The 18,402-nt window shown below is 48.8% G+C and overlaps 1 protein-coding gene across 1 annotated transcript in view; it reads left to right on the forward strand.

The window, feature by feature from the left end:
- The window catches only part of EXOC3L1 (exocyst complex component 3 like 1), a 434,251-nt gene that overhangs the window by 335,372 nt on the left and 80,477 nt on the right, over positions 1 to 18,402 (forward strand). Inside the window, exon 10 of the mRNA XM_030203745.1 lies at positions 9,969 to 10,091. Within this exon, the coding sequence (XP_030059605.1) occupies positions 9,969 to 10,091 (123 nt within the window). The remainder of the gene's footprint in view (positions 1 to 9,968; positions 10,092 to 18,402) is intronic.

Below are 18,402 nucleotides of genomic sequence, written 5' to 3' on the forward strand. Positions count from 1 at the left end.
ATCTGAAGGAAAAAACACCTTGAATTGTACAGACCAAGTTGACAAGTTATGAAATGTTTATCAAGTTTGGTAGTAAAGCAAGTTAAAGTTTTCTGCAACTGGGACTTTCGTGTGCAAGAGAATAAAAGTGTGCCCAGAGAAAGAGTACCCTTGACCTTTTGGAGTAAGTCCAGCCCTGGCCCTCACTCAGCTCGTGAGAAACTGCCAGTGGAACTATGTATGTGTTGACAGAGAGAGCGGCATTTGTTTAGTGTGCCCTCCCAGGACCCCGGATGGAAAGCCGGGGAGAGGCCCTGGGGGTGGAGCTGAACTGGAGGTGTGTGTTAGCTACCCTGGTGGGTTACATTAATATTAAACCACACCATCTGCTGATCATTGGATGACATATGATCATCTACTATAACATTCATAAGCAGGAGGATTAGCCTAAGGCTTTGATCCTAATAACCTGGGTTCGATTCCCACTGCAGCTCCGAGTGACCCTGGGCAAGTCACTTAACCTTCCATTGCCACGAGGTACAAAAAACTTAGATTGTGAGCCCCCTAGGGACAGAGAAAGTGCCTGTATAAATGTGTACAGTGCTGTGTATGTCTAGTAGCGCTATAGAAATGATTAGTAGTAGTATTGCCCCATCCCACGTGGGGTACATTACCAACTGCTCCAATAGTAGAGAATCCAGGATCTCCCTACTTCTAGAAGACCCCCCCCCCCCCCCCACAATAGGGACACCCCAGTCAACATCTGGCATATTAAAATCACCTGTTAGTAGTACTTCCCCTTTCACATCCCTGTTTTTGAATGTCTTCAATTAAATCTTTGTCTGTCTGTGAAGGAAGTCTGGTCCCACAGTGCCTCTTCTTTACTCTGTAGGTCCTGCAATAGTGTGGCTTTAATATTATCTTTAACATATAATGCTACTTCCGCTCCCTTTCTTTCTACCCTGTCTTTTCTGAACAGATTATAGCCCTGTATAACTATATCCCAGTCATGGTTCTCTGTGAACCATGTCTCCGTGACTGCCACAAAATCCAAATTAGCCTCTTCCATCACATCCTCTAGATCCATAACCTTATTTCCCATACTACAGGCATTAGTATATACTGCTTTCCAGACTTTGCCTCTTTTTCGCATTTGTGTAGAGGTATTTAATGCTTTACTTACCTGACAGTTTATAGCTACCTAGGGGCTTTGATCACCCAGCCCCAATGATTCTAGTTTAAAGCCCTCTTCAGTAGATCAGCCAGTCTGCTGATGAAGACACTTCTTCCCTTCTTTGATAGATGGGCACCATGTCTGCTCAGCAGCCCTTGGAAAAACATCCCGTGGTCTAGGAAGCCAAAATGCTCTCACAGACACCATCTGCACAGCCATGTATCTATTTCCATGATGCAAGCTTCTCTGCCTTGGTCTTTACTCTCAACAGGGAGGATTGTCGAGAATACCACCTGCGCATGCTTTGCACTTCATTGTTGTTTAGGCCGCACTATCTTAAATTAACATGTTATAGCATATGCGGTTGGTGGTCCAACTGTTTGGGGAGGCTAAAGGGAGCGGGGTTAAGGGTGGGGGCCAGGGGTGGGGCTTATATACATAATTGTCTGACAACACACAGAAAAAAATATATATTGTGGTCGAAGACTTTGGATCTGAAAGTCTAAAACACCCTATTTACTTGTGCATCACCATAAATCTACTCTAGGGAAGGGAAGGGAAGGGTGTCCCATCCCAAATATGAAAAGTTACAAGTACCACCCTAATTAGTGAGATTGAAGGTTAGCAAGGGAAAGTTTTCTTGCAGTGTATTCGGTATATAAATTTGTCATGGTGGAGAAGAGACTGAATCCCAAGGAAGGGCTGCTGGTTATTGACATGTAATGCTTCTATGTGCATGTAAAAATTGATTTATATATCATAAATGACATATGGGATTGGGTGAATCGTGCCAGAATGAAATCCAAGTAGAATGGGCCAAGAACCTGCTAAATCTCGCTTGATGTCCTGTGTACGTCTGAGATGAAAATGCGTTTTGTTCGTTCCTGATGTTGCTAAAGCTATTGGGAATCACCCTTATTGCGAAGCCTACTGTACCCAGGAGTTCCTGTACGTGCTCCAGCCTTGCTTTTTTACAGTGCCACATCGCATTCACCGCTCATGGGAAGCTTATCAATCTTGTCAGCCGGCAGTCTGGAACATCTAGTTCTAATTCAATACCTAAAAACGTAAGGATTCGCTGTGGGTCTACCCCTTGTTTCCCTCCCACTACTACCTCTGCTCTCTAGCTGGCCCTTCCTGTACCCTCCCCCACACTTCTGTCTTCGCTGGCCTTCAGCCCGGTTGTGGGCGGCCCCCCTTTAACGGGTGTGCCTGGTTCTCAACTCGGGCATTCGGCACACACTCAGACGTATCAACCCCCGCCCCCTTCAATACCTCACTACAAGCCATATCTTCGATAGAATTGGATTTATTTTGGCCACAGCCAGGAACATCAAAATTGTTACAACTTAAACAAATTACATTAAATCTTCTAATAATCATTATGCCAGCATTTGCATTTCTACCCGGGTACACAGCTTCTACACGTAGTTGCATATTCTGGGCCACAGGCCAAGCCGTACCAAGCCCCTGTGGCCCCCTGTGCTGTTTTCCAAGCACCCGACTGTTATGTGTCAAGCTGCTGTGTACCCATTGCTGGCTATGCATAAACATTGTAGCCTAACGCCACAGGCCACGACAACGACACCTCATTTGCCGTGGTCCCCCACCCCTCCTGGCTGCGGCCATGCCCTAACGCTATGGCTTGTATCTATTCGCAAGTCATGTGGGATTGTATGGCTTTTAATGTACACATGAATGCCTGAAGCATCCCTCCCTTACCTATACCCTGTTTTGGCTACTCTATCGCCCTGGCTCCTCTATCACCCTGACAGCCCAGGCTCTCACTGTTCAGTCTCACTGCTGCCCTTCTATGCGCCCATCGCCTTTCCATGTGCCCAATGTACATACGAGTGACGAGTGACCGCATATCCAAATCCGCTGCAGCTCATTCTGGATATGGATACCTGTAATAGAATATAATGGGAAGCGACATGTTAGCACAGTGCAAGCAACCATTATCACTTTGCTGGGGATGCTTTAATGGGTCCAATGTACCGCTTGTATACATTAGACGGGTCTGATGTAGCGCTTGTATACATTAGGTCGCCATAGGCCCAGTCTTTTGATGGCCTCTATGGACACTCCTAGCGCTGCCACTGCCGTTGCTGCCCCAATCCTAAATGAGTGGGTACTGTACATAGTGTATGAATCAGCAGGCTGGTTTTTGGTCTTTGTTTTAAGTTGGCTTGAAGGTTCAGGACAGGGCATGTCCGTTCCGATCCATTTTGGATTTGCAAATAAGTAGGTCAATTACCGCGACTGTAATGGCCGCGTCACATATTAAGAGGGACATGCCCTGGTGGGCATGCTTGTACGTAGCCACCAACTCACTGACTCGCAGAGCACCATGCCAAGCTAATGAGCACGTGCATTTGTCTCGGCCCTCGAACTCAGTGTCACATATCTCCACTAATGATGCGAAGAGACGGCCCATTTCCCTGCCGGTACTGGGTTTTCTTTTACCTGGGTAGGGTACTCCTGGCCTGCCCTATCCTCTCATCAGTCTCGTGACAACAAATGACCTAGGTGGAGTGGAGGAGTGGCCTAGTGGTTAGAGTGGTGGACTTTGGTCCTGGGGAACTGGGTTTGATTCCCACTGCAGGCACAGGCAGCTCCTTGTGACTCTGGGCAAGTCACTTAACTCTCCATTGCCCCAGGTACAAATAAGTACCTAAGCCGCATTGAGCCTGCCATGAGTGGGAAAGCGTGGGGTACAAATAAAAAAAAAACAACAACAATTATTTCAAACACTTACCAACACTAAACCACATACACATACACATCGGAACTATTCAACACCAGATCCTCCAAAATATTCTAAAACCATGTCTGATGTTATGACAAACTAAATTAAAGTGTTGATGCCACCTCAATAAGGCCAACACACAATCCCTCAACTGCAAAACACTATGCACAAACTTGTGCAAAAACACACTCAGAACCTTACGGTTCCATAAATATTACACTGGGCAGACCCTAATACACCAATATTCCACCCATATGGAAAACACAGACCGTCAACAATATGAAACAAGGAATCATAATATCACAATTCTCATGTACAACCACAAAACATCCTTTTAGGCTCCTTTTATTAACGACCAGATAGAAATAAGAGTTTTCAATTTTGGCACAGTATAAGTCATCACACAAACAAAATATAAGATAACCAATGGACTGCATTAGGTGCTTATAGCCCATTTAGTTATGTTTAAACAAAAGAGATCTGCATGAAACAAAATATTTATTTTTATTTTGACTTATAAAACCTCTCTCTCTGCCCCAATCCAACATTGCCCCATTATGCCATTAAACTGGTACCAGGACAAAGCGTAAACAGTAACATATCCAATCTGTTGCCTTTACCAAAATCCATATAATATCAAAGTGTCTCACTGCATATTCTGAAATACACAATCAGCGTCACAAAAAGGTTTGAACCAGATTATTCTGATCAACAAAAGAGAACTGTGAGAACACTTATCCATTTGCTCAATCTGCTGCCTCCCTCTCTGCCTCGGTGACTGACTGAAAATAAGAGCTGCGTGCTGCAACATTCACAGGCACACAGTCAGTCACAGCCAGGCTCTGCTGCCAGAACGGAACGCTGGAAGTGTGTCACAGGAGGAGATTCTGGCAGAGCCGGAACCGCTGGAGGACTAGGAGCCTTAGGGAGATAGCGGGAGTCAGGCAGGCAGCCGGTAAAAAAAAAAAGAAGTGAGGAGCCGCGAGCGGGGGGTGGGCGGTGAGGGGGAGAGGAGAGGAAGCTACAATTTTGTTCCCTTCCATCCTGCCCAAATTCGAGGAGGCAGGTAGGGGAATGCCACGGTTGGGCTGAGGAAGGACTCGGAGCCTTAGGGAGATAGCGGGAGTCAGGCAGGCAGCCGGTAAAAAAGGAAGTGAGGAGTCGCAAGTGGGGGGTGGGCGCTGGTGCCCGTTGGGGAGAGGAATGGAAGATACAATTTTGTTCCATCCTGCCTTCGAGGAGGAGGCAGGGGAAGGTCACGGTTGGGCTGGGGAGGCTTAGAGGGGCATAATCGAACGGGGACGACCATCTGTAAGGGCGCCCATCTCTAAGGATGTCCCGGCGAAGGGGCAGGGAAACCCGTATTATCGAAACAAGATGGGTGTCCATCTTTCGTTTCGATAATACGGTTGAGGACACCCAAATCTCAACATTTAGGTCGACCTTACAGATGGTCGACCTAAATGTTGAGATGGTTGACCTTAGAGATGGTCGTCCCCGGTTTTTGGCCATAATGGAAGCCGAGGACGCCCATCTCAAAAATGAACAAATCTAAGCCCTTTTGTCGTGTGAGGAACCAGAATTCGTAGTGCATTGGTCCCCCTGACACGCCGGGACACCAACCGGGCACCCTAGGGGGCACTGCAGTGAACTTCACAAATTGCTCCCAGGTGCATAGCTCCCTTACCTTGGGTGCTGAGCCCCCCAAAACCCACTCCCCACAAATGTACACCACTACCATAGCCCTAAGGGGTGAAGGGAGGCACCTACATGTGGGTACAGTGGGTTTCGGGTGGGTTTTGGAAGGCTCACATTTACCACCACAAGTGTAACAGGTAGGGGGAGAATGGGCTTTGGTCCGCCTGGCTGACATGCACTGCACCCACTAAAACTGCTCCAGGGACCTGCATACTGCTGTCATGAAGCTGGGTATGACATTTGAGGCTGGTAAAAAAGTTTTTACAATTTTTTTTTAGGGTGGGAGGGGGTTGGTGACCACTGGGGGAGTAAGGGGAGGTCATCCCTGATTCCCTTCGGTGGTCATCTAGTCAGTTTGGGCACCTTTTCACGGCTTGGTCGCAAGAAAAAATGGACCAAGTAAAGTCAGCTAAGTGCTCGTCAGGGATGCCCTTCTTTTTTCCATTATCGGCCGAGGACACCCATCTCTTAATCAGGCCCCAGTCCCGCCTTCGCTATGGTGCCGACACGCCCCTGTGAACTTTGGTCATCCCTGCGACGGGAAGCAGTTCAGGACGCCCAAAATCGGATTTTGTTTATGCCGATTTGGGCGACCCTGAGAGAAGGACGCCCATCTCCCGATTTGTGTCAGAAGATGGGCGCCCTTCTCTTTTGAAGATAAGCCTGTTAGCCTCCCCAAGCCTCTTATTCGGGGCACCTATGTGTTATAGTAAAATAATGCATGATTTTGCCACTTAATGCATGTTGAGAGTCAAAAATTGTGTATTATTCCCTTAACACGTTAGTAACTATTTCCCTGAATATCCTTGCTGACTGGCCAAAGTTACACCACACCCTGGGTACACCCTCCGGTGCCTCTTTTTTGTTTTGTTTTGTTCTGTTCACATAAAGTTTTGACAAAATATAAGAACAGAACAGGAGAATTCAGTCTTTAGGGCAGAGCTTCCCAAACTCTGGGTTGGGACCCCAATGGGGTCACAATGGGGATCATGACCTGGGTGGGCTTTCTATATAGGTACATCATTATTCTACATCTCTAGGAGTTGTGGGGGGGGGCAGGGAATCACATAATTTTATTTGACTGTGATCATGGGGTCATTGCCACAAAAAATTGATAAGCACTGCTTTAGGATTTGAATATAGACCTCAAGATGAATATATCAGGTTCTGAATTGAATGGACTGTTAGAAGCTAAATATGCAGGCTTGGGTGACAGAAGATGAGATGGTGGGGGTAGAGGGAAGTGAAGCAAAAAAAATTTGGTATGTGCATTTGTTAGTGTGCATTCATTTCATTACTATGCCCTTAATATAATGTGCACTGACAAATTCATACATTAAGGGAAAGGGGATGGAATTTGATATACTGCCTTTCTATGATTACAATCAAAGCAGTTTATATATTATATACAGGTACTTTTTTTGTACCTGGGGCAGGGGCGTAGCCACGGGTGGGCCTGGACGGGCCCAGGCCCACTCATTTTCCCTCCAGGCCCGCCCATCCGCATTGCTGTCTTATGCCTTTTGTCCCACGGAGGCAGCGCTTCCTTCCTGCCCTGTCTTCTCCCAAAGCTCCGCTGCATCGGTCCCTCCCTGCAAGTAGAATCCTCCTTCGCCGGTCGCGCTGCGCTGCCATGCAATTGCACACGCAGCTACGCTCCTCCCCCTGCCGCGTTTATCTGGCCCTCTGTGATGCACTTCCTGTTTAGGGCCGGATGAATGCGGCAGGGGGAGGAGCGAAGCTCCATGTGCATGGCAGCACAGTGCAGCGCAACCGGCGAAGGAGGATTCTACTTGCAGGGAGGGACCGATGCAGCGGAGCTTCGGGAGAAGACAGGGCAGGAAGGAAGCGCTGCCTCCGTGGGACAAAAGGGATAGAGACAGCGCGAAGGATGCGGATGGGCGGACCTGGAGGAAAAATGGCTGAGCTGCTGGGACATGGGAGGGAGAGGAGGAAGGGGCTGGAGGGAAGGGAGAGAGTTGCTGGGACATGGGAGTGAGAGGAAGAAGGGACTGGAAGGAAGGGAGAGAGTTGCTGGGACATGGGAGGGAGAGGAAGAAGGGACTGGAGGGAAGGGCGAGAGCTGCTGGATATGGGAGGGAGAGGAAGAAGGGACTGGAGGGAAGGGAGAGAGCTTCTGGGACATGGGAGGGAGAGGAAGAAGGGACTGGAGGGAAGGGAGAGAGCCGCTGGGACATGGGAGGGAGAGGAAGAAGGGACTGGAGGGAAGGGAGAAAGCTTCTGGGACATGGGAGGGAGAGGAAGAAGGGACTGGAGGGAAGGGAGAGAGCCGCTGGGACATGGGAGGAAGAAGGGACTGGAGGGAAGGGAGAGAGCCGCTGGGACATGGGAGGGACTGGAGGGAAGGGAGAGAGCTGCTGGGACATGGGAGGGAGAGGAAGAAGGGACTAGAGGGAAGGGAGAGAGCCGCTGGGACATTGGAGGGAGAGGAAGAAGGGACTGGAGGGAAGGGAGAGAGCCGCTGGGACATGGGAGGGAGAGGAAGAAGGGACAGGAGGGAAGGGAGAGAGCCGCTGGACATGGGAGGATAGGGAGAGAAAGAGGGGAGATGGATGGAAGGATGCAGACAGAAAGGGGAGAGACTGGAAGGATGTGGAGAGAGAGAGCGAGGGGAGACTGAACAGAAAAGGGTAGAGAGATAGAGACACTAGATGGAAGGATCAGGAGAGAGGGTAGATGGGTGGAAGGATGAGGAGAGAAAGAGGGAAGACACTGGATGGAAGGGTAGGGAGAAAAAGGAGACGCTGGATGCAAAAGAAAGAGGGGAGCTGCTGGATGGAAAGAGGGAGAAGACAGAGTAGGGAAAGACTGGAGAATAAGAGGAAGGGGCATGTGGAGAACAATGGTGAGGAAAAGATGAAAAGCCATAGGTGGTGAATGGACAGGAAACCCTGGCAAGAGAAAGACGAAGGGAAGCAGAATCTAGAGACTGGGAACAACACAATGAGAAAAAGTAAATGGCCATACAACAAAGGTAAAGAAAATAATTTTATTTTAATTTAGGATAAAGTAATATGGTACCTGTGTTAATAAAGTTTCAGAGACCAATACTTCCTTCCTTAGGTCAGGAGAGGATACCATAACAGCGTTATGCTGACCTGAGGCAGGAGGTTTTGGCCTCTGAAAGCTCATTGAAAAGGGTGTTAGGCTTTTAAATAAATTTTCTGAAACCTGATGCACTGAAAAGCAGCACTTTACCCCTATGTGACAAATGCATCTGATTAGTGTGACTAAATTTTGCTGGGGAAGGGGGAATAGAGAGAAAATTTTGTGCCCACCCACTTTAGGTTCAGGCCCATCCAAAATTGGCAGTCTGGCTACGCCAATGACCTGGGGCAATGGAGGGTTAAGTGACTTGCCCAGAGTCACTAGGAGCTGCAGTGGAAATTGAACCCAGGTCCCCTGGTTCTCAGGCTACAGTACTAACCATTAGGCTACTCTTCCACTCCACATTAGTTTAATTAGCATGTGATAAAAAACAATGGTGTATGTTGAAAAATTGCTATTAAAATAAATGTGTGAAATGACAAAAAACCCCACCCCAAATCAGAAAAGATTTGGGAGGAAACGAATTGACCCAAATGTTTTGTCTGCACTCATCCCTATATAGAAAATCATTGCATAAGGGTATTACAAGATGCCACTGTAGCAGAACTAATGATTTCTGACTGAATGGATAATAGCAAGTAAAAGAATCAATACAGGGGCGGACTCACCATTTGGGCAACTGGGTAGTGCCCGAGGGCCCAGAGGCTCTGCCCAAATGCCTGCCGTATTCTACAGCCCTCCCCGGTCCTGCCTTTGAAGGTGCACCACTGGTAATCTAGTGGCCTCTGTGGGGGGGAACATGTTCTTTCCTGCCTTTTGTGCTGTCGCTATTCCCCCTGCCCCACACCACCGTACTTTAAAAATGGCGGCCGAGACTCCCTGTGGAAGTCTTGCGAGACTGTTGAGACACGCACTATTATCATGAGAAGTGTCGGCCACCATTTTGAAAACACGGTGGTGCCGGCAGGCGGGAGAATAGCAGCAGCGTAGCAGGCAGGAAAGAACATGCTCCCCCCCCCCCCCCCCCCAAGCAAAGACCACTAGACCACCAGGGCCCTTCAGGTAGGACTGGGGCAGTGGGGGTGTCGGCTGTGGTAGTAGGAGGGGCAGCAGTGCGTCAGTATGGGGGGGGGGGGTGTTGGGCAGCAGCCAGGCGAGGAGCTCAGACCACCCTCAGTGCCCGAGGGCCCAGACCACTCTCAATCTGCCCCTGAATCAGTAAGAGGACATGAGACAGAGAGCACAGACGTCCCAGCTGTTCTCTCTTCCTGAGACAAATATTCTGTTTTCTTCTTGCAGCCACTGTTCCTGCAACTGCCTTCCCATTCCTGGCTCATGAATTCACAGTTTGTTGACTGTGTCTGTCAGCTGATGGATCACTACTACATATATTTTTCCCGGGCCCGAAACCCCATGTTTAAGGTGAGAATGGGACTTGGAGGGGGAAGGAATGTTCAGCTTTAGCTCTCATTCATTAAAAATTTCCCTCTTCAATCTGTTCCTCTTTTAAGAAATTCACACTGTGATATTCTAAAAATTAGAATGTTTGAAACTTTCACTGAACTTTCAAAAAGGGCAGATTAGCCTATTTCAGGGATTTCTCAACCCACTCCTTCGGACATACTCAACCAGTCTGATTTTCAAGATATCAACAGTGAATATGTGTGAGAGAGATTTGCATGCAGTGTCTTTATTGTATACAAATCTCTCTCCTGCATATTTATTGTAGATATCCTGAAAACCCGAATGGCTGGCTGTTCAAAGGTTGGGTTGAAAACCACTGGCCTGTTTGGTTATCAAGCATCCTAAGGTGGATCTATCAACGGTGCTGGCCTGTGTGGAAAATATCCTCTTTTTCTTTTTTGTGCCTATGACCAACACACCAACCCACATAATGAGAGAAACTATCTCTGGCCTATTAGTCAGTCTGGACACATGGGGGTGCTAAAGAGATAGAATGGCATTGCTGATTTCCTGTCTGTTTCCCTCCTGGTTGAATCTGTCAAAGGAACATAAGAACTTTAAACGTTGCCACACTTTTACAGCCATCAAGCCCAGTATCCTGTTTCCAACAGTTACTAATCCAGGTCACAAGGAACTGCCAAGATCCCAGAACAGTAAACCAGATTTTATGCTGCTTATCCTAGAAATAATGTAAGCCCCCTAGTCCTGGAGCAGGTAAATTACAATAATTAAAGAAATAAATATATATATAGGAATGTCACAGTTTTAAATAGGGTTCCCAAATAAACTCCACGCAACCGAGGGATTTGACAAGAAAAAAAAAATATTAAATAGTTTATTAAATGGTAAAGTAAATAGAAACACTTGTTGGTTGTGTTCCTTAATCTTGGTACCAATTATTAATGTTTGCTAGTATTAAATAAAAATAGTGCAAGGTGTAACATACTTTGTGTCAAGTTACAAAGGCAAAAAGATATTCAAAACTACAAGTACAGTTACCAAGACCCCAACCCCACTGCTGCAATAACATAAAACATCCCAAATATGTACACAACCCCAATTATTGTATTCAGATCTGATATATATATATATATATATATATATATATATATATATATATATTTTTTTTTTTTTTTTCAATTTGTGTGCACACAATAATGTTACCGGTGTATCAAATCTTCGCTGGCATCGCTGCTCTCTTGCGTTGGGTACCTTGGTCTTCTCCACATCCACGTCTCCTCGGTTGGCGAGGTCAGCTCACCTGCTCAGGAACTCCAGGATACCTACTGCTCTGACTCAAAAAAACTAAAAAAAACCATGAAAATCCTGACTCCCTGTACTTGGTGTGTGTGCTAACCTCAATCAGTATTTTCTTTGGCAAGGGACCTTGTGGGCTAACTAATTTCAAATAAAAGGATAAGCAGGGGAAATCCCTATCTAGCCCTCCCAAAACGTGACCCCTTTTCTTTTATTCTGTTATACACCCACCCTCTACTCACACTGATGGACTGCTAAACTAAATCTTTTAAAGGCAAGCTCTTAACTGGTTAGGGTGGTGGACTTTGGTCCTGGGGAACTGAGGAACTGAGTTTGATTCCCACTTCAGGCACAGGCAGCTCCTTGTGACTCTGGGCAAGTCACTTAACCCTCCATTGCCCCATGTAAGCCGCATTGAGCCTGCCATGAGTGGGAAAGCGCGGGGTACAAATGTAACAAAAAATAAATACAAAAATTAACTGTAGGCACTCACAGGGCTCGAGGCTTAGGCTGGGCAGCTCTTTCCCCAGGGCAGGCTCGCTTAGGTACAGACACTCAAACCAGCAGGCTTCTGTGCTGGATCCTGCTGAGGCAGACACTCATGCTGGCAGACACTCTAAAAAAAGTTCCTTTGGAGTCTGGGCACTCAGTGCAGGGGGGGGGGTGTCTCTCTCCTTGTGGGGCTTCTTTACAGGACACGCAGTCACACAGCTGGCTTTCTCCTCTGCTTCTCTGACAGAAGAATGGCCTCTGAGGCTACTACTACAGCTCCTCTTTTGCTCCCAGCTCGCTCCAGACCCCCTTCTCCTCCTCTTCTGTTCCTATCTGCTTTAGTCCCCGGCCCCTTACAGGACTCACCAGTTCTCTCTCTTCATCTGGGGCTCATCAGTGGGTTCCAGCCTGCAGCTCACTCCTGCTTGGGTTTGATCTTCTTCTCCTCCAGCCTGCAGCTGCCTCTTCTTGTCTGAGCATGCCCTTCTCTGCCCCAGCTTGCACACTCCTGCCTGGATCTGATCTTCCCTTCTCAGAGCATGCTTTCTGCCTCCTCTCTTTGTCTGTACTTGCCTTTCTCCTTCCCAGGTTGCATCTGGACTGTCCTCTTTTCTTTGCTCCACCCCTCCTGTCCCCTGGATTGGCTTGAAATTCACGCCAATCTATGGGTCAGACTGGCTCCTGCCACCTCATTGGTCCAAATTTGTGCCCTTTAGCAGATCCTGGCTCCTATTGGCTGCCTTCCACACTGCCCCTCAAGATTGCCGTACATGCCCCTCAAGCTCCCAGCTCTCCCTGGGGTCTCAGACAGCCAATCAGAAGCCTTGTAACAAGTTTCCCTGCCTATCCTCCCACAGTTACAAATTTGTGGAATTTAAACACACCTCTGGCATCTATGGGCACCTGAGTTCTTAGTTTTATAACAGTGCTGTTCTGCTGGAGCATTTTAAACACTTTAAACATGTTAGTTAAAAGGTGTCAGTGCTGTTGCTGGGCTGCCCTGAGACCTCTGCACCTCCCTGTCCTCTGCAAGATACCCCCCCCCCCCTCAGGAAAAAAGGGGGGAACAAGGTAAAGGCTTCTTTTCTTTTCTATATTTTCAATAAGCAGTGGATTTTCCCAAGTCCACCTTAATAGCTTATGGACTTTTCTGTTAGGAAAGTATCCAAACCTTTTTTAAACCCTGCTAAGCTAACTGCTTTTACCACATTCTCTGGCACAAATTCCAGAGTTAAATTGTGCATTGAGTAGCTTAAATTTTGTTCATGCAGCACATGTTTAAGCATATGTCATTCAAAAGCATTCACACATATCTCACAAGTCACACAAAGTTGTTGAGGGATATTCACTCTACTGGTAAGTATGCTTGGGCTCAGACTCAGTCAAACTTAAATCTGGAAGTTTTTGTAAAGTAGATTGTCTTTTGCTGTACTCTAAGTCAGTGTCTGATGTGTGTTCATTAATTAAAATCCATTTACACATTTTCTACAATTAAATATTTCTTTACCAAAGGCAGCAACCATTTTTATTTTTTGTGTTCTCTTTTTGTTTCTGCAAACGTCGTAACCCTAGGTGAGTATGACATAGAAGTTTAACTCTAAGGTGCCACTATGCCTAGGGATGAGGAGGATACTATGGTTGGTCTTGAGAGAAAGGGGAGAGTGCTGAGATAGAACTTGGGGATAAAGGGAAGAGTGCTGGGGTAATTCTTGAAAGGGATGAAGATAGAAAGGGAGAAACTGTGAGAAATGCCTATGGGGGGTAGGTGGAGAGAGAAAGAAATGCCTGCAGCTGCCATAATTCATACTGAATCTTAGGGCATATGTAGGCAATTTTGGTCCTCAGGTACCCCGGGCAGATCAAGTTTTCAGGGTATCCACAATGAATATGCAGGAGATAGATTTCCATGCACTGCCTCCTTGGTATGCCAATCTATCTCCTGCATATTCATTGTGGATATCCTGAAAACCTGACCTTTCTGGGACTCTTGAGGACCACAATTGCCTACTCTTGTCTTAGTGATCACTATTAAAAAGGTCCCAAGTATGGCGTTTGCAGAGAGGTGGCTGAGTGGGGAAAGGGGTGCAGGAAGGGTTTATTGTTACACTGTATATTGGAAATGTAGCCAGGCCCAGAATTGTTCTATGAAGTAGGGTAAGTGCTGATCCCGATCATGAAAAGAAAAACAAAAGAGAGTGAATTAGAAACCCAACCAGCTGTGAAAATGAAACATACAAGATATATTGATCCTGTGGTAAAAGAAGACATCTCATTGAGAGCTTAAGAAGTGAAATGTGTTTATAAAGTGGCTGAATAGGCCAGTCAAGTGTGTGAGCAGAGGAGCCCATTGTACAAAGGAGTTTAGATGACACTGATGCCAGGTGCAGGAATGCAGGCCCTATAGTAAGGGAGGACCGAAAAGGAAGACTGAGGTGTCATCGTTGACATCATTGTTGATTATACATTGAAATCCTGTGCTCATTGTCCAATGGCGACCAAGAAAGCAAATAAAATATAAGGAATCATGCTTGTAAAAGTACTAGAACTATAGGGCTTGCAGTGAAGATTACTAAGCAGTACATTTAGAGCAAAACAGAGAAAATATTTCCTCACTCAACATGTAAATAAGCTCTAACATTCATTACTAGAGAACGCGGTAAAAGCTGTTAATATGTTTGGAGAAGTTCCTACATGAAAAGTCCTTAAACCATTATTAATATGAACTTGGGAAAACCTGCTACTTGGATTGCCAAGTGCTTGTAACCTGCATTGGCCACTATTGGAAATACGATACTGAGCTTGATGGGCCTTTGCTCTGTCCCTGTATGGCAATAATTAAATACTTCCATATCATCAAGCTGATCAATCCATAGACTGGTGGGTTGTGTCCATCTACCAGCAGGTGGAGATAGAGAGCAAACTTTTGCCTCCCTATATGTGGTCATGTGCTGCCGGAAACTCCTCAGTATGTTCTCTATCTCAGCAGGTGGTGGTCACACACAGCAGCAGCTCTGGCTAGGCCTCCAAGCCTAATTTTTAGGTTTTGTTGAGTGCCTGGGGTTGAGGGCTCTTTTGAGCAAGTGCAAACCTGGTGGTGCCAGGTCCCTCCTTTTCTTCCCCCTCCCGCTGGCTCCGTTAAAAAAAAAAAAAAAAAAAATTTTGAACGTCCTTAAAGGCGTTTATTTCGACGTTTATTTAAGCGTCTATTGCAGCTACTCACTGGGACACCAGGTCGTTACAACTCGGAGCGGACAGCAGGTAATTTTTACCTTTTTATAGCGGGCAGGGGGTTCCCCGATTCTTCTCCTCGTGGCATATGGCGTCGGAGGGCGAGGGCGCAAAGGGTCGCTCCCCGGGTCGCTTGAGCGCTTCTAGAGGGGATGCGGGGGTCTTAAAGCCTGATTCGCCCTTGTTGGGTGACAGTTTCGTGACCGATGAATGTTCCGGCCTTCCTCCGGCGTGTCGGTTTTTCCCGCCATAAACGCCCATCCCCCGCTCCTCGCCTCCGCCATCTTGGCCGGCCACGCGGCTCGGACGGCTTCTTCTTGGGCCGCCCTTGAGGTTGGAGACATTAATGCCATGAACGCCCTTAATTTGGGCGACGGCACAGAAGCGGCTAAAGTTAAGAGCCGTTCTTCCCGCGCGGCTCCTTCGCGGAGTTTCGCGCCGGACGCCATTTTGGATGCGCAGCATGTCTCTCCCCCGCTATTGCGAGCGCCGGTTGAGGGTGCGTCTAGGGCTGTTGCCCAGGCTGCGGAAGTGCACAGTCTGGGGGGTTTCTCCCCCGAGTTTGTTTTGCTGCTGCATCAGGCCTTCCTCATGCACAACGCTGCCCCTGCTCCCTCGTCTGATAAAGAGGTTGAGGTTCCCAGAGGTAAACGCCCTCGGGTTGATTCCCAGGCCTTGGAGGAATTTGTCTCCTCCGATGTAGATGAGGGCAGCGTGTCTGAGGTCTCCCAACGGTCCTTTGCGGATTCCTTGGAGGAGACGGATCTCCGCTCGGATGGAGCGGATGACCCCTCTGCAGCGCGGCTTTTTAGCCCAGAGGATTTGCCCAACCTGTTGTTACAGGCCATGGACACTTTGAAGATTTCCTCTCCGGAGGACGTCTCTCCCTCAGCCCCTGTTGGCTCTGCCATTATGCTGGGGACGAAGCGCCCGCCTAGAACCTTCCACGTGCATGATGCCATGCACACCTTAATTTCGGCTCAATGGGATGTCCCAGAAGCGAGCCTTAAAGTGGCTAGGGCTATGTCCCGCCTCTATCCTTTGGCTATGAGTGAACGTGAGGCCTATCTGTGGCCTACCGTGGATTCTTTAATCACTGCGGTGACTAAGAAAACGGCGTTGCCGGTGGAAGGTGGCACGGCCCTAAAGGACGCCCAAGACAGAAGATTGGAGGCGGCCTTAAGGTCGTCCTTTGAGGCGGCTGCTTTAAGTTTGCAGGCCTCAGTTTGCGGCTCCTATGTGGCCAGGGCGTGCCTGACTATGGTGCAGCGGGCTTCCCCCTCGGATCATTCCTTGAGGGCTGATTGGCCGGCCCTGGAATCGGGCTTAGCCTTTTTGGCAGACTTGCTGTATGATGTCTTGAGGGCCTCAGCGAAAGGCACGGCTCAGACAATCTCTGCGCGGCGGTGGCTTTGGCTGAAACATTGGTCTGCTGACCACGCCTCTAAATCCCGCATGGCTAGGTTGCCTTTTAAAGGCAAGCTGCTCTTTGGGGTCGAGCTGGACAAAATCGTGACCGATCTCGGCACGTCTAAGGGCAAGAAATTACCAGAGGTCAGGGCTCGGGCTAGTACTCGTCCCGGTACCTCCAGAGGACGGTTGCAGGAAGCCCGTCGGTACCGCCCGGGCAAGTCGGGTTCCTCTGCCCCCTCTTCCTTCAAGAGGAATTTCTCCCCCAAGCAGCATTCCTTTCGCAGAGACCGCCGTCCCGGAGGTGCTCCCTCCGGTCCTCCCCCAGGGTCTCGTACCCAATGACGGGGTCTTGGTCCACGCCCCAGTGCAAATTGGAGGACGGCTGTCCTCGTTTCTGGGCGAGTGGACCACAATAACTTCAGACGCGTGGGTGCTGGAAGTCATCAGAGACGGCTACAAACTAGAGTTCTGCCGACCCTTAAAAGACGGGTTTGTACTCTCTCCCTGCAAGTCTCCGGTCAAAGCTGTGGCAGTGCAGCAGACCTTGGACAATCTGATCCGCCTGGGCGCGGTCGTTCCGGTGCCAGAAAGTCAGCTTGGCAAGGGACGTTACTCCATTTACTTTGTGGTACCAAAGAAAGGAGGTTCTGTCCGGCCTATCCTCGACCTCAAAGGGGTCAATCGGGCCTTGAAAGTGCGGCACTTTCGCATGGAGACTCTCCGCTCTGTTATAGCGGCAGTGAAGGCAGGAGAGTTCCTGGCATCCTTGGACATCAAGGAAGCGTACCTGCATATTCCCATCTGGCCTCCTCATCAACGCTTTCTGCGTTTTGCAGTCCTGGGCCGACACTTCCAGTTCAGAGCCCTCCCGTTCGGGTTGGCTACTGCTCCGCGGACCTTTTCCAAAGTAATGGTGGTCATCGCGGCCTTCCTACGAAAGGAAGGGGTACAAGTCCATCCTTATCTGGACGACTGGTTGATCCGAGCCCCCTCTTATGCAGAGTGCGGCAAAGCTGTGGACCGGGTAGTTGCTCTTTTGAGCTCCCTGGGATGGATCATCAACTGGGAGAAGAGCCAGCTGCGCCCGACTCAGTCCCTGGAGTACCTGGGAGTTCGATTCGACACCCAAGTGGGCAGAGTGTTCCTGCCAGACAATCGGATTGTCAAACTTCAGGCTCAGGTGGACCAGTTCCTAGTAGCCTCTCCCCTTCGGGCTTGGGACTATGTGCAGCTGTTGGGCTCTATGACGGCCACGATGGAGGTTGTGCCCTGGGCCAGGGCTCATATGAGACCACTTCAACACTCTTTGCTGCAGCGCTGGACTCCGATGTCGGAGGATTATGCTGTGCGCCTTCCCTTGGACCCAGCAGTGCGCAAGGCGCTGAGCTGGTGGATGCAGACAGACAAATTGTCTGCGGGAATGCCTCTGGTGACCCCAGAGTGGATTGTCGTCACGACGGACGCCTCGTTGTCGGGCTGGGGAGCCCACTGCTTGGGAAGGACAGCGCAGGGGCTCTGGTCTCCTGCAGAGGCAAAGTGGTCTATCAACCTCCTGGAACTCAGAGCCATTCGGTTGGCGCTTTTGGAGTTCATCCCGGTACTGGTGTTGAAGCCTGTACGGGTCCTGTCGGACAATACCACGGCTGTGGCCTATGTCAACCGCCAGGGAGGTACCAAGAGCGCCCCTCTAGCCAAGGAGGCTATGAATCTTTGCCAGTGGGCGGAAGCGAACCTGGAGCAGCTTTCAGCGGCCCACATTGCCGGAGTCATGAATGTCAAGGCGGACTTTCTCAGTCGCCATACCTTGGAGCCCGGAGAGTGGCAGCTATCTGCTCAGGCGTTCTTGGACATCACGAAGCGCTGGGGCCAGCCGAGCCTA

Source organism: Microcaecilia unicolor, chromosome 5 (genome assembly GCF_901765095.1).
Source record: "Microcaecilia unicolor chromosome 5, aMicUni1.1, whole genome shotgun sequence".
Lineage (NCBI taxonomy): Eukaryota > Metazoa > Chordata > Amphibia > Gymnophiona > Siphonopidae > Microcaecilia > Microcaecilia unicolor.